At 34.1% G+C, this 23,886-nt stretch overlaps 1 protein-coding gene across 3 annotated transcripts in view; it reads right to left on the reverse strand.

The window, feature by feature from the left end:
* Window positions 1-23,886, reverse strand: part of LOC113113158 (calcium/calmodulin-dependent 3',5'-cyclic nucleotide phosphodiesterase 1C-like) — a 61,162-nt gene that overhangs the window by 4,622 nt on the left and 32,654 nt on the right. For all 3 annotated transcript variants that reach the window (XM_026279347.1, XM_026279341.1, XM_026279336.1), the window contains 11 exons: window positions 14,592-14,705; window positions 12,597-12,779; window positions 11,622-11,688; window positions 10,535-10,651; window positions 10,311-10,451; window positions 5,681-5,781; window positions 4,777-4,905; window positions 3,817-3,918; window positions 3,139-3,259; window positions 1,361-1,442; window positions 421-535 (listed from right to left, as the gene is read on the reverse strand). In XM_026279347.1, the coding sequence (XP_026135132.1) occupies window positions 421-535; window positions 1,361-1,442; window positions 3,139-3,259; window positions 3,817-3,918; window positions 4,777-4,905; window positions 5,681-5,781; window positions 10,311-10,451; window positions 10,535-10,651; window positions 11,622-11,688; window positions 12,597-12,779; window positions 14,592-14,705 (1,272 nt within the window). The remainder of the gene's footprint in view (window positions 1-420; window positions 536-1,360; window positions 1,443-3,138; window positions 3,260-3,816; window positions 3,919-4,776; window positions 4,906-5,680; window positions 5,782-10,310; window positions 10,452-10,534; window positions 10,652-11,621; window positions 11,689-12,596; window positions 12,780-14,591; window positions 14,706-23,886) is intronic.

Consider the following 23,886-nt stretch of genomic DNA (forward strand, 5'->3'; position numbering starts at 1 on the left):
GATATAATTCAGTCTCTTATATGCAGATGTTTTTTGCTGTGAAAAGAGTTAAGGTGCTCTAATGCAGAGTCAGCAGCAGCAATTCAACTCCTACTTAGAAAATCCAAAGAAACTGAAAGAGTGTTGAAGTGGAGTCACTCTAACTTCTGTCTGAACTGATGGATCACTTTTTGACTGAATTATAGAGCTAAGAAACAGCAGCGCATTTGTTCACATTCACTCTTTTTCTCCAAATGATGAAACTGAGGTGTCTGAGCATGGCTGAATTGGATTTGCAGCAATGACTGCAATTGCATCAGTGAATTGGGTTTCGATAAAAAGACAAGCTTTGCCACAAGGCACTATTACGGTGACCTGAGCACTAATTTGTCTGCCTTAATGTTCATTCATTATCTCTATTCCTGTCCTGTAGAAGCAGACCTGCGGAAACTAGCCAGGCCTGAACTTGTGGCCTCTTCGATGAGCGGCGTGACGATCTTCTCGGTCATATCCGTCAGAACCGTAAATGTGGGAACAACGATGAAGTCAATGAAACCTGCAGGAAATGATAAAGAAATGGCTTTTTTAAAAGAAGCTATTTGAATAAATTATCCTTACATGCATGATCTTTAAGAAAGCTGTGTCAGCTATCTGCGAGTTCAAAGCTGAAATGTGTCTTTTTTTTTCCCTGTTCCAATTTAAAGGAATATTTCATCCAAAAATGCAAAAATTACTATGTAATTATTTACCCTCAGCTATGGAATTACTCACAAATCCATCACTTGCTCATGAGAGGATGCTCTGCAGTGAATGGGTGCCGTCAGAATGAGAATCCAAACAGCTGATAAATACATCCCAATAATCCACAATTCACATGACTCAAGTCCATCAGTTAACATCTTGTGAAGCAAAAAGCTGCATATTTGTAAGAAACAAATACACCCTTAAGACTTTTTTACAGATTTTTTTCTTCACTGAAGAAAGCATAAATATGTATTATGGTCTCATATTTTGTCCAGAAGTGATGGTTTAAAGTTAAAACATCTTAATGTTTGATTTGTTCTTTACAAATATGCAGCCTTTCACTTCACAAGATGTTAATTGAAGGACTGGAGTGCTGTGGATTACTTGTGGATTATTGGAATGTTTATATCAACTGTTTAGACTCTTACATTGACGGCACCCATTCACTGCAGAGCATCTACTGGCGAGCAAGTGATGTCAAAGCTACATTTGTCCAAATATGTTGTAAAAAAACAAACTCATCTACATATTAGATGGCCTGAGGATGAGTAAATATTCATATATAAATAAATTTGGAGGAATTATTCCTTTAAAATAAGTATTACAATTACACTTAGAGTGTGTGTGTGTAACTCACCAATCTGGGACTGAGCCACCATAGTGGATTTACGGTCACACAGAGGTGAGAAAGGTAGACCAAGTTCTGCCTCCTTATCACCCTGCAAATACAAACACATTCAACTGCATTGCTATGATAAGACATAGAGGAAAATTTTGGCATTTCTAAATATAAAGCACTATTGTTAACAAAAGTTACCAATACAGCTAAATGCTTATGAAAGGACATGACTAAAGATTAGTTTTTTTTATATGAAATATTCACAAACATTTCTTGAAGGCAGATTAAAATAAACTGTCACTCTTTTATGCTGGGCCTGTCACTATTGAGAGTTCAGCTGCTGAAACAATACTAGACACACACAGGAATAGCTCCCACTCTCTAATCTGTCAATCAATCAAAGCATACTTATGAAGCCCACTCTGTGGAGAACAGAGCTGTGAATGGGCTTTATAACAGTCACATTAGTAGCAGATAAACAGACACATGACGGCTAAGAACAGAAGGTAATACAGAGAAAGCAATTCCCTTCCATTGTTCACCACACAAACAGAAATTGGAGGAGTCCATAAAAACATTTGTTCTCTGTTGACAATTGATAACATTCAACCACAAAAAATATTAATATGTACATATATATATATATATATATATGTGTGTGTGTGTGTGTGTGTGTGTGTGTGTGTGTGTGTGTGTATATATATATATATATATATATATATATATATATATATATATATATATATATATATATATATATATATATATATATATATATATATATATATATACGCACACACACACACACACACACACACACATATACATGGATCCTCTGCAGTGAATGGGTGTCATCAGAATGAGACCAAACAGCTGATAAAAACAACACAATAATCCACACCACTTCAGTACATCAATTAACATCTAATGAAGTGAAAAACTGACGGCACCCATTCACTGTAGAGGATCCAGTGGTGAACAAGTGAAGTTCCCATGAAGAAAAATCTAATCTACATCTAATCTAATCTACTTGAGAGTGAGTACATTTTCAGCAAATATTCACTTTTGGATTAACTATTCCTTCAAGTTGGTGGTGTTAAACAGGCTTCTCCTGTTTTTATCCAGAAATAAATAAATGAATAAATAGACTTGTTATTTTATGTACTGAATATACTTAAATAAAAATTTTGCCTTAAATTTTGAAAGATTAATTTAACTGAATTTTGAATGCTGCTTTAGTGTATTACACGTTTCTGAGAATATATTTTGAATGAAGTCTATTTTGCATTAGAGTTTTTTCTTGTTTTAAGAAAAAAATCTGAAACAATTTGGTGAGGTTTTCACATAAACACACAACAAAATGAAAACAGTCAAGGTATTTGAAATGAGTAATATTACAGAATACATTCGTACGACATTGCTGTGATGTTTAACAGAAGAGCAAAGTGCTAATCACACCGATAAGTCACATAATCATGCCAAAGCTGAATTTTGGGACCTGCATTCAATAAGGCCGTGAAAGCCAGTTATTTTCAGAGGTTTACGTTCAGGTGTAAACAAGCTCGAATGACACGATTCTCCACATGCTCTGGTTTCTGCGGCCTGTGATAATCCTCGCACAGGCTTACGTATGATTGGATGAAAGAGCATTCAGAAGAGAACAGGAAGAGAACCAAGAGAGGATTAAAATACATAGGAGGACACGAGATTGTTCTTGCTGTGCTTTGCTCTTCTCACACATTCATACAAACACAAACGCTCGCCGAACGATTCTAAAGAATAAACACGTGTCAAACCTGTCGGAAAAACTCTTCCAGCAGTGAAGTAGTCCAGCGATGGTGTAGATCCCAGTTCTTGGCTGGATGACTGATGTCAGCGGTGTGTAACAGCAACGACAGAGCCTTGGGTTTGTCAATTCTGGGTGAGGAAAACACACACCAATCCCACTGATAAATACATGTTTGTTCTAACACATGACAGTGAAATTAAATGGAGAGCAAATATAATATAATATTTTTTCTGTATTTAAAACAAGAAATAAGGCCATGTGATGAATGTGTTTATCTGACACGACAATAAAATGAAATAGAGAACAAATGGAGACTTATGTATAATTTTCCAGCATTTCAAATGCTCCTTCTGAGAAAAAGACCTTGTCTTGTTTTAAAAGATGCGTAAAAAAGTACATATGTTTATATTTGCCAAAATAAGAAAATCTGCAATCTAAACACAAGATTTCAAAAAGAACTTCACGATAAGAATTTCTAATCAAACTCAAACATTTTCATTTTACTTTATGCATCAATTGTCTATTTTTATTTCTCCAAAGGAGCAGTAAAAGAAACATCTTGAGAAATTCAGCTATGAAAGAGTAAACTAAGTAATAACATCTTCCTCTGGGGAGACGCAGACGAGGAAGAAGGCGACAGACAACAGTGAAGCATGTCTGATGTTCGTTTGTCAAGGTTTCTCACCCCTCGGGCAGCTGGAGGAAATTCTTCATGGCTTTGACCTGCTGAAAGTGGCAGGACATGTCAGTGGCCAAAACCATCTCCACCACGAGCGCCCTGAGCTCTCTAAAAACACAAGCACACAAAACTGCACTGAATCTCTGAGCTCCACTTCAAAGTGTGCGAATAATAGTTATCTTTCTGAATGAGAAATAAAACGTTTCAATCTGTATTGCAGAAGTTCATCAGACCTTCCTTCTCTATAGTGTTTAGTTGAGAATAGCACAGAAAAACATTTCTCTTAGCATTTTTTGCAGGGTGTTTATTCGACTAGAAGCACTTTGGCCTTAAAAAAATATATCTTTTACAAACCTTAAAACACTCATATTACTTTATCTTTTTATTTTTCTAAACCAACTCCTCCTTGCTAAAGGTAATTTTAAAGGATTTTTTTTTAAATCTTAAACACTAAAATTTAGACATCCAATTAAATATTTTAAAACTTTTTGAATAATTTAGATGAAATTAAGGCTTGACTGGAAATGCATAATAATAATAATAATCTACTGTGATATTTATCTTGATTGTATAGCTTCCTTTGCACATCATGTTAGATACTTCTCAAGTTCTTGGTTGTGTGTGTGTGTGTGTGTGTGTGTGTGTGTGTATGATACAATTTTCATAAGACTTTAGGACAAGAAAAGTAAATGTAAAAATGTAAATGTCAGCTAAAAAGCATGCATGCAAAAATAAGTAGCTTTCAATACCATTTTAATGTGACATTCATAAAAAAAAGAAAAAAGAAATCTATTAGTTTTAATTAAAAAAGTAACCCCTAACCAGTTATGATCACAATATTGTAATTACAGAAAATGTATTGTGTCAGTAAGCATTTTTTTCTGTTCTCTGGAAATAAAAGAGGAGAGACAATGGTGAAAACGATTAGATGCTGGATGTGAATTGTGAAATCCTGCGGTACTGTACCTCCAGTCATCTTTGGAGAGGTTGTACAGGATGTTCATCTCGTCGTCGTCCTGCAGCAGCCGATACGCCGCGCTCACGTGATGACTCTCCAGCACAGAGCGGTCGTTGTACAGGATGGCTGTGTCCGACCTGCAGGAATCAATCTCAACTCAATACAGGGTTCTCCCTACAGAACTAACTGTGATTTATATTTAGCATTTTGGCAGGAAAGGAGTAAAAATGAGGGAAGCAACATGCTATGATGATGTGGGTGATTGACAAGGCATTGCTAAAGAGATTTTAAGTGTGTTGCTTTAAGTGTTTTGTATTTTATTTAGCAAGTAAACATTAATTAAAAGTGATGGTTAGAATGTTATAAAAGACTTATATTTCAAATAAATGCATTTTTGTTTTTTACTTTCTATTCGTCAAAGAATCCTGAAAAATGACTTACTAGGGTTATCAGCACAAACTGTTTTTAACACTGATAATAATCAGAAATGTTTCTTGAGAACCAAAAATGAATTAAAATGATTTCTGAAGGGTCATGTGACACTAAAGACTGGAGTAATGATGCTGAAAATTCAGCTTTGATCACAGGAATAAATCACATTTTACTAAAATTACAATAGAAAACAGATATTTTAAATGTAAATTATATTTCAAGTATTACTGTTTTTACTGCATTTTTGACCAGTTAAGTGACATCCTTTAAAAACATGAAAAAACTATAACTGACTTGTACAGGTTTATAGAAACAGACCCCCAAACCAATGTTTTAGTCTCATTTCCCATTTCTTCTCATTTGTCCCAGGTCAGTTTTTGGTCAGAAATGTCATCTCGTTGAGGTGTTGTGGCTGCTGGCCGTGTGTTTGTCAGAGCAGGCGTCTGATGGATGACTCACCCTGCGGCGCTCGTGTGTTACCTGGTCTGGATGTGGAAGTTATTTGTGGTCCCGGTGTGTTCGTAGTCGTGGATGGCAGCAGCAAAAAGCATCGCAAAGATCTCCAACTCCGTCAGCCAGTGCTGGAGAGGGAAAACAACATTATAAAACAGATAGTTCCAGTGCTTGATCCTGATTGGCTGAGCAGCGTTCTAAACTGTTGTAAATTACTCTACAAACAGACACCTTTGTTTACGTTTTTGTGTTACTCGGCAACCACTTTCTTGCAATTGTTTGGTGTTGTTTTACATTGTTTGGTGGAAGAATACTGCTTTTTATTAAAATCATTACACTTTATTTGCTCTGGTTTATTTTGTGAAACCTTACTACATATATGGAATAACCATTTTATAAAAGCAATAAGCCCTGTGAAGCTGGATTTAGTGAATTTATTACATCTAAGGGGGTTTTGGTCACTCTGTTTCACGTTGAGCCTAACTATGCCCCTTAACTGTAATAAATTCACAGTAAAGCACAGCTTCTTGGGGTTTATTGCTTTATCACACATGAGAGATCTCTAACATCTAAATGAAGTTAAATTGAGAGTAATCGAAGACTTTCGAAGCAGTTTCTCCAGAGAAAAAGTTATCTCATGAGTATTTCATCAAATTTCTACAATCAAATTTCAAATATCTCAGTATGGACACAAATATTTCTACCACATTCATCGGACTCATTTTTCTGTTTTTATTTCTCCTAAAGAAGTTTATGTTTTAATAATACTTTGCTGACGTAATAGTTAAATGGTGAGCAAATGGAGACTTCTGTTAAAATTCCTGGTGGTGTTAGAAACTGTTAAAATTATTTTTTTCTTGATGAAAGAAATATCTGAGAAAAAGTTGATGAGACTAAAACAAACTTGACTGAAAACTCAATTTAGTCTTTACCTTAAAGCAATAAATAAAGAAATAATTCAGTGGTTTCAAATTAAAGTTCACCACTAGCCTTATTTTATGACAACTACCAGAGGTGGGTAGAGTACCCAAAAACTTTACTCAAGTAAAAGTAAAAGTAATTCTAGAAATATTTACTCAAGTAAAAGTAAAAGTACTAGTCTTGAATAGTTACTTGAGTAAGAGTAAAAGAGTATCGGATAAAAAATCTACTCAAGTAGTTAGTTACTAGTTACTTTGGGTCATATATACGGAGCCTTTTTTTATATAGATATATAGACAAAAAATGTATGTAATGTATGTGTGTGTGTATAAATGTATATATTTCATCAGCCTTTAATCCAATTTATGTAATTTATTATAAAACCCTGTCTGTTTATTTAAGTAACAAATATAGGTGTCATGCCATAACATATTTTTAATACGACTGACTTTATTTTAAATGTGAATTTAACATTTAAAGTTAATGTGATATAAATATTGCTACTAATCTTTCATTGTTCAGAAAGAGAGCAAATAACATTTACATTATTAAACATAATTTTCACTGACAGTCTAGATTTCATTCACTCTCAGAAACTACCATTAAAATCACTGAAACTGTTAACACTGTGAAATCAATATCTTAATTATAGATTCGTACACACATCTGCACTTTGTTGTTTCTGACGAGAGAATTCGCCAGAAAGAGGTCTCCATTCAGTGAGCGAGTGAAGGAAGCACCGGCATTTCAGCGATGACTCATCGAAACACCTCTGATTGGCCATTGCATTCAAAAGCTCAACAGAACCGTGTGTGATTGGTTAATGCGCAGCGCTGTAAAAACGCGTCTGTCTCTGGCTCAGCGCCAGCAAGCGATCACAGATCTGAATTTAGCAGCTGATGATATGACTTGCTGAACGTACTCGCACTGGTGTGATTGTATTAAAATTAATAAAATCTTAATCGGCTATTCTTTGTCTTTTGGAAGGTGCATTCAACCTGTTATAAGCCACACACGTACAACAAACTAATGTCACAGTGGTATCGTGTACTGTAATCGAATGTAGCCCAAGTTATTACCTGTTAAACAGTAGACAGCACACGCGTTCATCTAATAAGGATCTCCATCGCAAGCAAAGAATAGCCTTTGCAGATTAGCTTTCAATTCAGTGCAGTTCCATAGCCCCGTTTTCAACGCTGCTAATATTCTTAAACGTTACAACTCTGAGTGAACCGCTTCAGAACTCAGCGCGTGCAGCATGGAACTGAACGACTCAATCAAACTGATTCATGAACCAATTCACTCGTTTGCCAATTGGTTTGATCAAGCCTTTGAACAGAGTTGACTCAAAAGAATGAATCATTCGCGAATGGGCATCGCTCATTGTCCAGAGAAAAGAAGACGGCGCGTTTGGAATAAACTGAAGCATTTATTGCATTAAGATAAAGTAACGAGAGGGGCGTCGCCCACAGTAACGAAGTAAAAGTACAGATTTTTCCCAAAAAATTTACTCAAGTAAGAGTATAAAGTACCCATCTTTAAATATACTCCGAAAAGTATTCGTTACCCCGAAAAATTACTCAAGTAAATGTAACGAAGTAAATGTAACTCGTTACTACCCACCTCTGACAACTACTGACTCATCTGCTCCTTTATTCCTTATTATCTTAAAGAATTTAAGAAGAAACATTTAAGACAAAGTTGAATATTTACCTAATACATAACTGACTCAATTCTTTATTCTGGAGCAATAAAATGAAGCAAAATAAAATAATTATGCGGTTTTTAAATTAAAATGGATCTCTATAACGTTACTTTACAACAACTATTGACTCAACTTTGTCTACTTTTATTTCAGAAGAAACAAAAGAAGAAACACCCGAGACAAAGTTGATATTTAAATAAAACATGACTGAGAAAATAAATACATAAATAATTCTGTGGTTTCAAACTTGAAAAAGCCAAAGCATGGAATCATTGGCAGAAGAATAATGAAGGAAACAGGCGAGCTCTGAAGGACGCCGAGCTCTCACTGCATTCCCTCAGGACTTCATCTTAATATTTAATTACCTATTAGAGAGACTCAAGTTCATTTGACTTTGGTGTAAAATGACACCATCTCACCTCATTTGTCTTGAGTCACGCGTGCTGAACCAACAATGAACTGAATGAGAGAAGAAGTGCCTCTTTGTGAGTAAGCATTAATTGTGTTGTAATGACTCGTCAGACGATAAAGATAAAGTGATTTGGGTCAATGCCATGTTAAGAACCTCATATGAGTAAACAGTGTGAGGATTCTCTCTGTTTCTCTCTTTAGGAACTGCTACTTTATGATTGTTAATTAAAAAGCTTAGTGTGTGTGTGTGTGTGTGTGTGTCAGCAGAATTAATGATTACACCGCTGGGTTTTTGCACAGTTACTCATGAGTTTGTGCCCACAGGCTTCAGCATGTTTTCACAGTAACATTATCAAGATGATTAACACTGTACCTGCATTGAGAGCGAGTGGAACAACGTAACATTAGATCATTATAATCAACAAGCCGGTCTATACAGCAAGAGCACGACATGAAGCATTGATAATGAAAGCTAGCGACTGAGTCTTGTTGTACTGTGCTGCTGTAAACATGAGATAAGACTTTACTCAACCCTGGTATTGTTAATGAACTAAAACTATTAAAAAACTGTTATGTAACTAAAATAAAGCTCAAATAAAAGGTTGAAGGAAAAAAATACTAAAGCTGAAATTAATTATACTGTAAGCTATATAGAAATAAAAAGTACATAAAATTACTAAAACTTAAACGTACATTAAAAGGAAAAATGCACAAATAAAAGTTACTATTAATGAATAAATAAAAATACAGCATATAAATAATACTTAAACAAGAAAAACTGTAAAGCAAATAGTACATGTTACACACACACACATACATATACATATATATATATATATATATATATATAGAATTAATTAATAATATATGATAATGTATAAAGTAATTTTAGAAAATGTGTAGCAAGAATAAACAGCAGTCTACAATTGATTATTGTTTCATTCATTTAAAATAAATAAATACTTTATATAAAAAACAAATACTATAATGAAACAAATAAATGTTTATATTTAATTTGAGATGGAGAAATTAATTGTATATATTTACATGTATAAACAGATATAAAATATATATATATATATATATATATATATATATATATATATATATATATATATATATATATATATATATATATATATATATATATATATATATATATATATATATATAAGCCGCTTTGGATAAAAGCGTCTGCTAAATGAATAAATGTAAATGTAAATGTGTGTGTGTGTGTGTGTGCGTGTGTGTGCGTGTGTGTGTGTGTGTGTGTGTGTGTGTGTGTGTGTGTGTACAAGTATTAAGTAAAAGCCCATTTTTAATTTATACTATTTGGAATTTAAGAAATTATACTTTCTTAAATTGTATTATTATTATATTTTATATATTATATTTTATTTCATTTTCTTTATTATATAATTATTTATAATCAACACCTCTCTAATTTCTCCTGTCATCTTGTGTGGATTATTTCACTGAGCTTTTGCAGTGTGTAATGGGAATACTTCCTCATGAAGTAAATAGTTCTTATATTAGATCAGTCCTGACCTACTGACCTCTTGACCTAATTCACTGCAGTCTTGGACCTGTGATGTGATCTTTGTGTGGGTTTCAGCTTACCACCATCCCCGTCTTGAGGAGCAGGTAGTGCACGGTCTGAGTGACGTCGGCTGCGTGTATCAGGTTGTGGTAGGGGTTTTTATGTTTGTTGTAACCCACTTCAAGAGCCTCCACAAATGAGACGAGTGCTGAGACGGGGATCTGTCAGAGACACAGTGTTAATAATAACTCTGAAAAAGACCATTAAGGCCCTCAACGCTCACTTTGACAAGAGCGGTTTTCACCTTGAAGCGGCTGATGAGGTCGTATCGAGTGAGGAGCTCGTAAAAGATGAATTTGAGAGCGTGGTCACCACTCGACTCGTTCAGAGCAAATACATCGAAAGACCACCTATCCACATTCTGAAAAGAAGAAACACAGAAACAAACTCAGAGACAGCACACGGATCTTTTTAAGAGTAAATTATATTTTGGCCACTTTCACGTACCTACATTTTAACCTTTTCTTTTTTGTTATAATAAAACTGTCTTGGAAAGTCAAATTATTCCTTCATTTATATTTTCAAGTGCTTTTATATATATTTTGTATTGTTTCACCCTTGCCTCAAGCATGATTTTATTAAAGTTGATCATATTATTATAATAAAATTATAAAACATGATTAGAATACAAAATGAAATAAAATACATAATATACAATAATTACAAAATAAATAATAAAACTGAATTGAATTTTATTAATATTTTTATCAGTATATTTATATTTAACTTATATTTAATCATTTTAATTAATTTGTAATAATCATTTAAAAGATTTTTTTATAAAACATATTGTTGTATGAATATATACAAATTAATTTTGTATTATATTTAAAAAATAAATAAATGAATGAATAAATAAATACATTCAAACATAAACAGATTTTTGTGTGGCATTTCCAATCAAGCTGCAATTTTGTCATATTTGTCAATTTTCATTTTCCGTTTAAACTCACATGATGTACTGCACAGTACATCATCTGAGATATAGTGGAAATATTCTTGACTTTCAGGGGAAAATGACAAAAATGACAGAAATCTTCTGTAATGCATATATATCTACTGTTGGGCACTGTTAGTGAACAAATAAAAAGTACATGAAAAGTTATGACTCAAGTGAAAAAGTTTTTTTTTCCTGAAGACCACATGGCCAAATGTAGCCAGAGTTGAAGAAACATCCTTTTGTTTTAACAATTGTGTGTGTATGCGTTAGTGTGTGTGTGTGTGTGTGTGTGTGTGTCTGTGTGCGATACTTGGAGAGCAAAACAAAGAGAAAGAAGCTGAGAGATAAACCAACGTCTGTTTCTAAGAATGAAAGTGTGTGTGTGTTTTACCTTAAGCACAGCTATGACAGACGGAGGGTAACTCAGTCCCACCATGTTAGAGGTTCTCCTGTACATTCTGTTAGAAAGAGATAAAAACATCAAGTGAAAGAAGCACAGACCACAGACTCTCCAAACACAACGCTATAATCTTCACCTACAAAACCCCAAAACATTAAATACAGAGGAGTACTTTCTTTAAGGAAATGTTTTGTCAAAGCAATGTATTTGTGCCGTGTTGCTTAAAATGCATTGAGATGTAATGAAATGATGCTAACAGATGAGAGTGAGAGAGAGAGAGTGACTGTCGTTATTCAGACTTGTCAAGAGGTCTACCGTATATGTATAACTCACTCGGAGCTCAACACACAGATTTATAATCATTTCACAGAAGACTTTAATGCTGCCTGGCGAGGAATTTGTTTTTTTTTTTGAAGGGGAAGTAGATTGATTCACAAGCACTGGAAGATTTTGGATTGTGTTCCTGGTTTTAAGGTTACAAAAATTACAGCTAGACGGGATTTATTTTCCAGTGTGGATATTATATTAACTAAAACTATATATATATATATATATATATATATATATATATATATATATATATATATATATATATATAAACTATTATAACTATAACTATATATATTATATAACTATTTTAAAATATATTTAACTATTCAAATCAGTTTTGGTCATTGAAATAAAGCTGAAATAAAATAAAAATATTTATATACTGTATATATATATATATATATATATATATATATATATATATATATATATATATATACATACATACATATACACATACACAAAACTGAAATAACACTTATTTCACATGAAATGATGGTGTTTTAAAGTTTTAAAGGTATAATAATAAAAAAAAAAACTGTCTTCTTAAATTGTATGGATCAAAGAAAAAGAAAAAAATCGGAGCTTTTACCATGCTAGTTTGTTTTTAGCATATTGCTTTGCGTTTAACCCCACCTCTCCACAAATATCCCAGCCTGCACTGCATGTACGATGCTGCGAAATCGCGGTTTCTCTTCCGTCCGTCGCAGCATCAGCCCCATCTGCCGCGTGAAGGTGGAGGCCAGCCAATCACGGACCTCTGACGGCACAGAATCTGATTGGATGTCGCTGAGCTCATCCTCGGTATCGACCAATCGCCTTAGAGAAAGAGAGAGAGGGAAAGAGACTTTATACATGTCTTTACCACTTACACTTAACATATCAGCTGTGACAGGTAATTGTTGTGCATATAAGGAGGATAAATGACTATTTATACTTAATCTAAACTGTGATTGATGCTCGAGTCAAGACCTTCTGGTTTAGGACTAATCCGTCACTCATCCGCATAATTATGGTAATACCACGTGTGTTGTAAATTTGCTTTGGAACTGCACTGTATTGAAATGTAATCATTTTACATTGCTCAAAATATCTTCGCAGTAACTGTGCCATAAACATCTGTGTATCAAGACATAAGCTCTTATGATGGATTTAAAGTCCACAACAGTCATAAATCACAGAGTGAATCTGAATCTGATCAGACCGGACTGGTGGTCTCTGTGGTTTGGCATGAGCGGGTTTGTCGTAATCCCGGGCCGCAATGACGTTACAGTTACATAATTCCATAAGCTTTTATCATTTCTGCCATCTAAATGTTCACAGCTGTTATTCTTCACTCTGCACATCAAAATAAAGATATTAGTGGCACTCTACATCGCCCCGCAGAGACATTAAATACTATCATTGAGCGGGAATGAAATGGCACTGATAAGGAAGCAGTTTTTCGGCTTCTTTCATACCGCAGGTGTTCGTTTATGTGCTCTCAATAAGACTATCAGCATGTTCTCATGTCCACACATTTATTTATTAATTTAGCAATGGCTTTTATTCCGATGAAAACATGTCCGGGTGACATTTCAACCCAAAATAAGATATTCTGTGTTATACTTTGTATAAAATACATATACATAATATTCAATAATTGAAAACCAATTTAATGAATTATTATACATAACAATTATATACATTATATAACATATATGTTACATATATTATTGAAAATTAATTAAATTACTTTTATTAAAACTCCAATATATATATCAACTAATTGTTGATTATTGTTGATTGTTTATTTTTTTATGTTTGTTTATTTACATATTTAGGTATGTATTTGTTAAATGAGAGAATATATGCGCTCTTAAAAGTAATGGCCCAGTGCATTCTTAATAGGACTAAATATTGCTTCATTTTAGAAAAAAACGCAAACCCTCAATATGGTAAATAACTGTGGTTTTTAATTGTGATACCTCACTACTTATTAATAGCATAGACTGTGTGATTATCATATCCATATACCATGGCATCTGCATGGAACTTCAAAGGTAAAAAAAAAAAAAACACTTTTGGTGGCGTAAAAAAAAAAGTCTTTTTTCTTTAAGGTCTTGTTGAAGGACGCCTGTGACCCTTCAACTGGTCACTCTTGGGACTGAAGCACACAGATCTTTAACTGCTAATTGAATCAATCTCGATCTGCATGAGGGAATAGCTTAAGGCTCCATTAGACTGATCCTGGACCAATTTTACATTTGTTTCTTTACAATGACTCCATTTAGGGATTGTGTGGAAAATCTGGATCAGCATCTGACACGGAAAGACTGAATGATGCTTTGTTACAGCTTCGTGAGAGTCAAACATTTGTGTAGAGAATAAAACAGCCTGGAGTAGGATATTCATCATAAATGTACCATGTAGTCCAAGCAATTACTTTGCAAATTATGTCTTTCATGAAACAGCATGAGAAAACGAATATGTTTGGAATGCCGTAGCAGTATTCCACTCAAAACTTATTTATTTTGAAGATAAGAGTCTCAAATAATTAAAAATTTCAGGTTGATTGCCAGTGGATATATTTCAAATGTTGGCAAACAGGGTGTGGGAAAGTAAAATAAGAGTGTAAAACCCACACTGTACCTTGTTTCCTCAATATAGACCGATTCCAAAACAGTCGCAGCATATTCCAGGTTTTTCTTCAGGTCTACGAGAGACACCTCTCCCCTCTCCAGCTGTTTTACCAAGCATCGTAATCTGGAAAACAAGCACACGCACATACATTAATTCTACAAACGCAACTAAATGGCTGTTTATTTTATGAAGCAATTATCTGAGAGCACCAGCCAACGTCAAGCGTGACAAATGCAGCACTTATTTCTGCACAACAATGATCAATATAACATTTGAAAACATAAATCCTGAAATGCAGCAACAAGAAACTACCTAAATCATTCATTTATATATTTTATAAATCAGCAAGGATGCATTACATTGGTCAAAAATGAGGGTAAACACATTTATTATAACAAAATAATTATATTTCAAATAAATTTACTATTCACAAAGAATCATAAAAAAACATTTATCATGGTTTCCACACACACACACACACACACACACAAATATATATATATATATATATATACACAGGTCAGATTATTGAAATATCTGGTAAGATGCAATGCAGTTTATTGATGGGTGCTAAAAGGTCACAGATTTAATCAATTCATTGGTTTCAGATTTGTGCGCTACACACACAGATATGCAGTTAAAACATTTCCACAGTGATTTGATCTGTCGAGGATCTGTAGGGACTGCTAGCTAAACATTATTTGCTCGCTGGTAATTTCCCACAGGGTGCATACCACATATTTGCAAATATTTATCTGTCATTCACATGTAACATTTTTATCTTGATGTGACAGTGGTGGGCAATACAGAAGCACAAACTACAGCTGCGTCCCACCTGCGTCCACCGGCACAGGTAGTGCTTTCTACCGTGAAACTGATTACACACCTGTAAAGAGGCTGGACAGCCATCACTATAAAATCACACAGCGACGACGTGCCATCGATGCTTTAGGGTCAATGCAATCACACAGGAAGATTAACATTTCCACTCAGTGGTTTGACAGCTGCCTGCAGATAAAAAGGACAACCCAAACCCCAACAGCTCTGTTCATCACGACACCTGATCACAAATCACACTCGTATGCCCCAATCAAACCCCCCTGGACTATTTTGGTAAGGGGAAATAAAACACTGATGTTTCCAACTGTGCCAAATCAGAAGACAACTTTTTTTGCTCAAAGGTTCCTCAGTTCCTCAATCAATAGTTGAATCAAGTCTTAAATGACATCTTACTTGGTTCTTTTTTCACCAGGTCTCTTGGCTCTTAAATCAATTGCCTTGATGTCAAAGAAAAACAGCTGAAACCATTGAAAATGTAAACAATCAGTGTTATTATCACACATATGTAGTATAGTAGTTTCTGTTAATATGTTTAATTTAATATTTAGTTTATTTAGAATATTTTGTTTTTGTATTTATTGTTTTTACCTAAAACTTTTAGTAATTTTGTTGTGTTTTTGTCTTTTTTTTATTATTTAATATATGTCTACATAGTATATTTATTAGTTTCCCTTTAATTATTTTGAATTATTGTGGTAGTTAATCTTAAACTAAATGAAAATGAGAAATGTTGCTCTGGCAACAAGCTTAAAGTAAGTTTAATAATTTTAGTTTTCACTTTAATTTTAGTGAAAATTTAAGTCATTTTTATTATTGTTTTTAAATGTCTATATAGTATTTACTAATTTTTATTTATTGGTTTTATTTAAATTAATTTTAGGTATTTTTATACATCAAGTTAAACTGCTACCTTGACTACCTTGGCGACTAACTTAAAGGTTTTTTGTATTTTATTTTATTTCAGTAATTTAAATTTTATTGTATTGACTTTTTTTTGTTTTTTGTCTTAGTTAGCAATAATAACTCTACAAGAGATCTTATTTGTCTAGAGTTTATTCCACACAGTCAGTTATTTTCTACATGCAAATTGCTATACAAAGATTTAAGATAAAAATAAAAATAAAAAACCTAACAGTTTTGTGTTCGAGATCAGGGAGATAATGGCATCCATCAGAAGCACAGCAACAATAGCCGTCCTTAACACTCTACACACAAAGCTTGTTTCTGCCGGGATTGACAGATGTCTCGAGACATGTGGGTGGAACATGACGTTTGATTGGATGAACACAGCCGCCCGTGTCAGCAGCTGCCAATCAAGTTTAGCAAAGCAAAATCATTTCAGGAGAAACTTCAGAAGATTATTTTTTTTCCCACAGGAGAATAACTGCAGCCTCACCTCAGCTTCAAATACTGTATGGGGGAAATCCATAAAATGATTTGTTTATTCACCCACCCTTACACAATCAGTCTCAGCATCTGCATCATAATTTCTCCAAGCCTCTCTTGCACAAAAATGCTTTGTCAGGCAACCAAAAAAATGTGCTTCATGTGGTAACATCTAAATAAACTAATAATATACAAATATTATTAAATCAAGTTAAATACATCAGATTCTACAAACTGTAAGAAACAGCTTAAGACAAATCCTTTCTGCAAGCACTTAAGCAACAATCACAAATAAGAAAAAAGTCCTAAATTCTATAAAACAAACACAATGCTATTTTTTTTTCTAGCTTCTTTTCTACTCTACAGTAATGAGTACAAAATGAAAATTCTGGGCCGAAATGAGAACCGAAAAATATGGATGCACTGGACAGAAAACCGAAACTTTGCTTTTTTTAATAATTATTGATTATTTTATTAAATAAACTTTTTCATTTAACACAATAATTTTAATGATACTGAATTTAAAAAACCACAAGACAATAAATTAATTATTAATTAACACATTTACTGAAAGTAAAACAATAAAATGTAACAAAATATTAAATATTGTTTTCAGCTTTTTTATTCAACAAAAACAGATACTGATAACAAATAGCACTGATAACAGCACACCTCTTTGTCAGAATGTTAGATGAATTTTCAATATCGCAGATCGAGTTACATGCTAAAGATTAATACATTCAGCAATGGGTTTGTTTAAACCCCAGCCCTGAGTATTGTATGAGCATTAATAACAGCAAACAGCACTAACTAGAACACAGGGGACAGCTAAACTGAGATTCGGGATTTGATTCAAACCACAGGCATCATAAGACCCGCTTCAATCTTCGTTTAATCTTTGGCCCATTATTTTTCTTCCTGGAAACAGTTTGAAAAGCAGAGAAAATGTGATGGCCAAACAATCCAACAGCTTATTAAAGCGCTGATCTCTGAGCGGGGCAGCAGAGGGCAGAGCCACAGCCGCCACGCTGAGATTAAAACCACAGACACTGCTCAGATGCTCATTTCTATCCAGATGTAAAAAAGATTAAAATCTTTGAAGAATCACTTTCAGTGGGGCATTTCATAACATGCTGCATGGATGACGCAAGAGTCAATCGATGATAAGTGATGCAAACTATGTTGAAACCTTGACAATGTGCTTGGTTAATTCTGTTAGATTGTAAAATTGGGGGAAAATAGAGAGAACAATAAATATTTATTCTAAGAATTTCTACATTTTTTAACAACTCTGAATAAATGCTATAAGTATAATTTACTCATTTTTATGAGCATTTTTAAATAATAAAAAAAATAAAACGGTTATAAATTTGTTCAAAATATTTGATGTCTTTCGCATTATTATGACTTAACTTTTTAATAACTTTTTTTTACAATAATTTGTTTCCTGGTACAAATGGACTCAGCTTAAAGGGTTAGTTCACCCGAGAATGACATTTTGTCCATCTTTTACTCACCCTCGAAGCATCGTAGGTGTATGTGACTTTCTTCTTTCAGAATAATCTAATCAAAGTTTTATTAAAAATTGTTCTTGCTCTTCCAAGCCCTTCAATGGTGGTAAGCAGGTGTGTGACAATATTTAACTCCGACTGGATTATTCTAAAAGAAGAAAGTCACATACACCTACGATGCTTCGAGGGTGAGTAAAAGATTTTAATTAAATTTAATTAAACACATAAATGTGTGCTTTTACTTTAAGTAATTATATTTATGTTTTTTGCCAAATAGACAATAAAGAGGGATAAAAATAACCCCACAGACTTACATTAAAAGAGGGACCCGAATCATATCTAGCAACCACATAAAACATCCTAAAACATTGAAATGTCTGCTTCAACTCCCATTCATTATCCATTCAAAAGATTATCATTAAAGTGTTTATGAGTGACATAAATGAAACAACACACTAATTCACCTTCTCTGTCTCTCTCTCAGTGGCAGCCAATCAGTGCGTTAAGGGTCAGACTGGGCAGGAAATCAATTAATGACGAACGATCTGAAATAATGATGGAACACTGTGTTGCCAGAGTCTGGAGAAATGTCAGCACATTGTTTTACTGACAGTTAATGAGAGCCTTAATGAGTAACATACCCTCCATCTCCATGGGTGAACGTCCAGACAGAAGGACGGACAGAGAGACTGACACACCATGGGGTAAATATTTCTGTATCATAATCACAGAAAAATGTGGCAACAGAAAAATGACAGAATTACAAATTGATGCATTTGTGATCAAACATGTTGCCATTAGTAGAGGAAAGGAGCTGCGATGTAGCGGCTGGTTTTAAATAAATGAGAGTTAAGTAGGCTACTTTTCTGGGGTGACATAACTCGCTGAATGGAAGACTGAACTGCATGTTAGCTTGCTTATGGGACAGAAGACCATTGTTTAAGTCCATATGTCTTACAACCAAGTAACTACTGTATGCATCTAACCACAGGTCGAGAGCTGTTGTTCCAACCAAAGAGGTTTGTGACGCTGTTTGTGAACGTTCATTTGAACAGAACAGACTTGTTTAACTATGTTGGTAACGACAGAACTTGCAACCATAGTTGGCTAACGATGCTTATGGTAAACGCCTTTGATTAGCTCTGACCACTAACTAAAGCTGTTCAAATAAAGCATTTAAATGTAACATCTTAATGGGAGACTGTGGCACTCTTCCAATCCCTAGTGAGCTATATTGACAGCTACCTAGAGAGCAAACTAACTGAAATCAAAAACATTGATTTGAAGTGCTCCATGTAGGCTACAAAATGCATAAAACACACAAAAAAAATAAAAATATATATTTATAATCAACATTTGGCTCAACTTTTATAGACATTTACAGATGCACTTCTGAAAGCACACAACACTAGTCTCTGATATTCCTACACAAACCAGAAATCTGTCAACTGGTAGAGATTTTGGACTAGCATCTCTATCAGGGTTACATTTCATTTGTGTCTTTGTACTATTGTAGACTTTTTATTTTTGTCCTATTGGTTGCAATTAGCTTAGTGCTCTTATTTTATCACAAAAAAATCAAGGGTATCGAAAACTGAAACTGAAACTGATCATAAAAACCTTACTTACAGAAAAAATAAATGCATATCGGGATATACCATTATCGTGAAATACATTTACTCAAATCATGATATAAGATTTCAGTCATGTCACCCACTCCTTATTTTAAGCGATTTAGAAATCCAGCTAGGATATGTCCAGGAAAAAGAAGATGTTCACCCTTATGTTCACTTACTCTCAAACACACGTACATAAAATGAAAGGGGAAAAGATTTTTGTGCAAAATCCTTATCCAGTCTTTCTCTCTCGAGTATCCACACAAAAACTGGTAGTAAATGACACAAGCGCATCTCTAAAACAACCACTGGAGAAAATCAGCAGGCGCTGATGGGTTGTGTTGACATGTGTCCTTTAAAAGAAAAATAGAGGAGTAATCTGGATTAAACAGACGAGTAGTTACTGAGGGATCCAGATGGCACGCCAGAGACGTTAGGGAAGGAAAGATGGAAGAAGACTCTTCCATGTTACTAGAATATATCTTACTATCAGTATCTATGATTTTTTTTTTTTTCCTGCATGTCATGTGACCAATGACCAGCATCAGAGAACTATGAACATGCACTGAAGGGCATATTTTCAAAATCTCAAAAATCTCTAGTTCATGTCACTGTGTACAAATTTAAGTAGCAAAAAAGCAAACATGCAAACAAGTGCCTCTTTAAACTACAGACATCAAATAAGTGAAAAAGTAACCTCTTATCAAAAACTATTTATTTTAGGTACTGCTAAAGCTTTAAATTTAGAAAATGACATCCAACAACTGTTTTCACTCTTGTGGAGCTCATTCTGTAGAAGTTTAGAGTTGGATTGTAAAGTATAAAATGATTTTTGAACACAGTGCCTGATGGGATAGATTGATCGATTTTGCCCATATGTAACTTGAGGTTATGAAACATGCTTGGATTTTTGTAAATCCATAATAATTAAACTGCACTGTGACTAAAAACATTTTCGAGTGTCATATAACCTGGGGAAAGTGAGGACCGGCACTCAGGGTATAATGATTTCTGTCCTTATTTTCAGAACTAAAGGTCAGTTAGTCACACTGTCGCCTGATGAAAATATCAAAATGATTTCTATTTCAAATACATTCTATTTTACTGTTCTTTAGAGCTTTCTATTCCACAAAGAATTTTGGAACAAAAAATATGTAAGTATCACAGTTTCCACAAAAATATTAAGCAGGTAAAACAGTTTTTAACATTGATAATAATAAGAACCATTATGAATTATTGAGCAACAAATCAGCATATAAAATGATTTCTGAAGGGTCATGTGACACTGAAGACAGGAGAAATGATGCTGAAAATTCAGCTTTGCATCACAGGAATAAACCACATTTTACAATATATTCAAATAGAAAACAATTATTTTAAAATAATAAATTATAAAAGTTCGACTTTTGACTGTATTTTGCTGTAAACAAAAGCAGCCTCTGTGAGCATATGAGACTTCTTTTAAAAACATTTAAACAAATCTTAAAAGTTCCATATTTATATATGGAATAGTATATATATGTTTATATGCACAATATTGTGTGTTGCTCACTTCAACTTCTTTAAAGATCCAGGTTTCTGAAGGAGTTAGTCCACCTCACACTGATGAAATCTCTATTGTAGCTGCATGACAGCAGACATTGTCAAGGGAAGCAAACCTGACCTGCTGCCTGCACGGTGACTCATTCTTAATGGAGTTTTTTTGTTGACCCAAGAGCGGAAGGACCAAATCACTCAACCGAGGTGATGAACACAGGTGACAGGTGAGTGTAACAACACCGAGAAAATATCAGTATATGCTGCCTGTGTTGTTCTCCTCAGAATCTACCTTCTAGTTGCTATTCATCTCCATCAAATGTGAGTGGTGCTCGCCTGTGCCAAACACGCCACCACAGTGCTAGGGTGATGTAGGTGGTTGCCAAGGTTTTGCTAGCAGTTGTTAAGGTGGTTGTTTACTAGGCCGAGTCAAAAAGCCCACCCCCAAATCTCTATTCTGGTTTATTCAATGCATGTCCAAGTAGAAAAGAGCTCGCCTCTATTCAACATCCCATATGACTTGAAGTAGTAAATCACGATCTGTAAAATTAATTCTCAGGGATAAATATCATGACTATTAATTTAGCATGTATGAGCAACTGGAATAGTGATGGTAACTGCCTTAGCATGCAAGATAAATAGCAAATTATGTCAGAGTAAATCACATTTTGTTAAAGAGAACAAACTGCATTGTATTATAAAATATTCACGAGTCAACAAGTTAATAAGCAGGCAATGTTGAGACACTGCATGAGAAAAGCATAAAAATAATTTGCTTTTATGTAAAACTCATTGCTCTTCTAGATTAATGTCCACACTTTGTCCTCTGCATACAACAAAAAAAATGAACGTGTGTCCTCAATTCACTTGTATTTACCATAAAAAGCAGACCAAACACTAATATGCATACTAATGTATTAAGCATTAGGAAAATGTAGATTTACTGCTTTAATGGTCACTTTCAATATAATACTCCAAACCGTGGATAATTGCATGCAGGTCTGTTCTGAGCATTTCAAAGATTGGTTTCTCTGTGAAACACGGGCTGTCCTGCACTGATTAATATTCTATTAACAGCCCAGTTAAGCCTGATTCATTAGGAGAAGAATAGCAGACCACTAACGCAGAAGTCCCGCAGTGAGGAGGGCTTTAAAATACCCTTCACAGGTTACCACCTCAAAAACCCAGCTAAAGACAAATACTTTCAATTGTCAGTGATGTCACTGTCACATGTTCTGAAAAATGCCCACACTCTTTTCCATACAATTAAACACAATCATTTAAAGTTAATAATGACTTATAATGTGCATTTGTTCTTCCAATAAAGTTACCAATTTGTTTACCTTAAAAGACTTTATACCACGTCATGCTCTATGAACAACTTGCATCGTATCTATAGTTATGAAAAATAATCAACGCCGTTTAATCAGGTCTGCGAGCATTGCATATTAAGTTATACATTAGTTAACCTGTCAAACCTTTTTTTCAGATAAAATTGGTCTTTCGATAAAATGAACCAAACAAAAAATCTACAGATTCACTGAAAATCAAAATAATTGTTAGTTGCAGCCGTATTAAAATCACCTTCCACTTTCAATGTATGGAAAAGAACAGCAAGAACATCGTGTTCAGAATCAAGTCATACTGGTTTAAAAAGACATGAGGGTTAGTAAATGATGACTGATGAATGATCCTTTTTTGGGAAACCATTTCTTTAAAAATGTTCCACTATTAGCCACACACACACACACACACACACACACAAACATCAGCCAGAGTAAATAATGAATAGTTTCTCCACAGCCGGTTCAATATCAGTCATGTTATTTCACTCTGTCAGATGGGAGCAGCTGATGGATTGGTGATGCCTGGCACAACATCGCAGGAGGGCAGAGGTAATAAAGTGGAATGAATGGTTCATTAGCACCAGGAGAGATACTCAACAGTGAATAAAGCAATCATCTGTGTAAATCTGAGTGCTGACAGTATATGGAGTTTGCTGCAATGTTGACATGAGTGAGAGTTTATGATCTATCGTGCCAGTGCAGATGATATGAAGGCCTGAAAATATTAGACTGCGTGGACTGCTTTTTCTTTTGTTCACAGAGAGGAAAAATCAATTTACACCTGCCAAAACTAAACATGAAAGGCAATACTTTAAAGGGACCGCTATTTCATGGAAGAAAGATTGTTCATGTCCTTTTGAAATGAAAAAAGTTCAAAATACTATGCAAACATATTCAGATATCCACAACTCACAACCAAATGTAAAGCCATTAAGGGAAGCTAGTTTCACATTGACTAGTTTTACCATGATGCCAAGGTGTTTATATGTGTATAATTACTAGTCAGACCCGATATAATTATCTGGTGCCTAAATGGCTCAGTTCAGCAATGTAATCTGCTGTAAAACAG

This window comes from Carassius auratus, chromosome 2 (assembly GCF_003368295.1).
Source record: "Carassius auratus strain Wakin chromosome 2, ASM336829v1, whole genome shotgun sequence".
Lineage (NCBI taxonomy): Eukaryota > Metazoa > Chordata > Actinopteri > Cypriniformes > Cyprinidae > Carassius > Carassius auratus.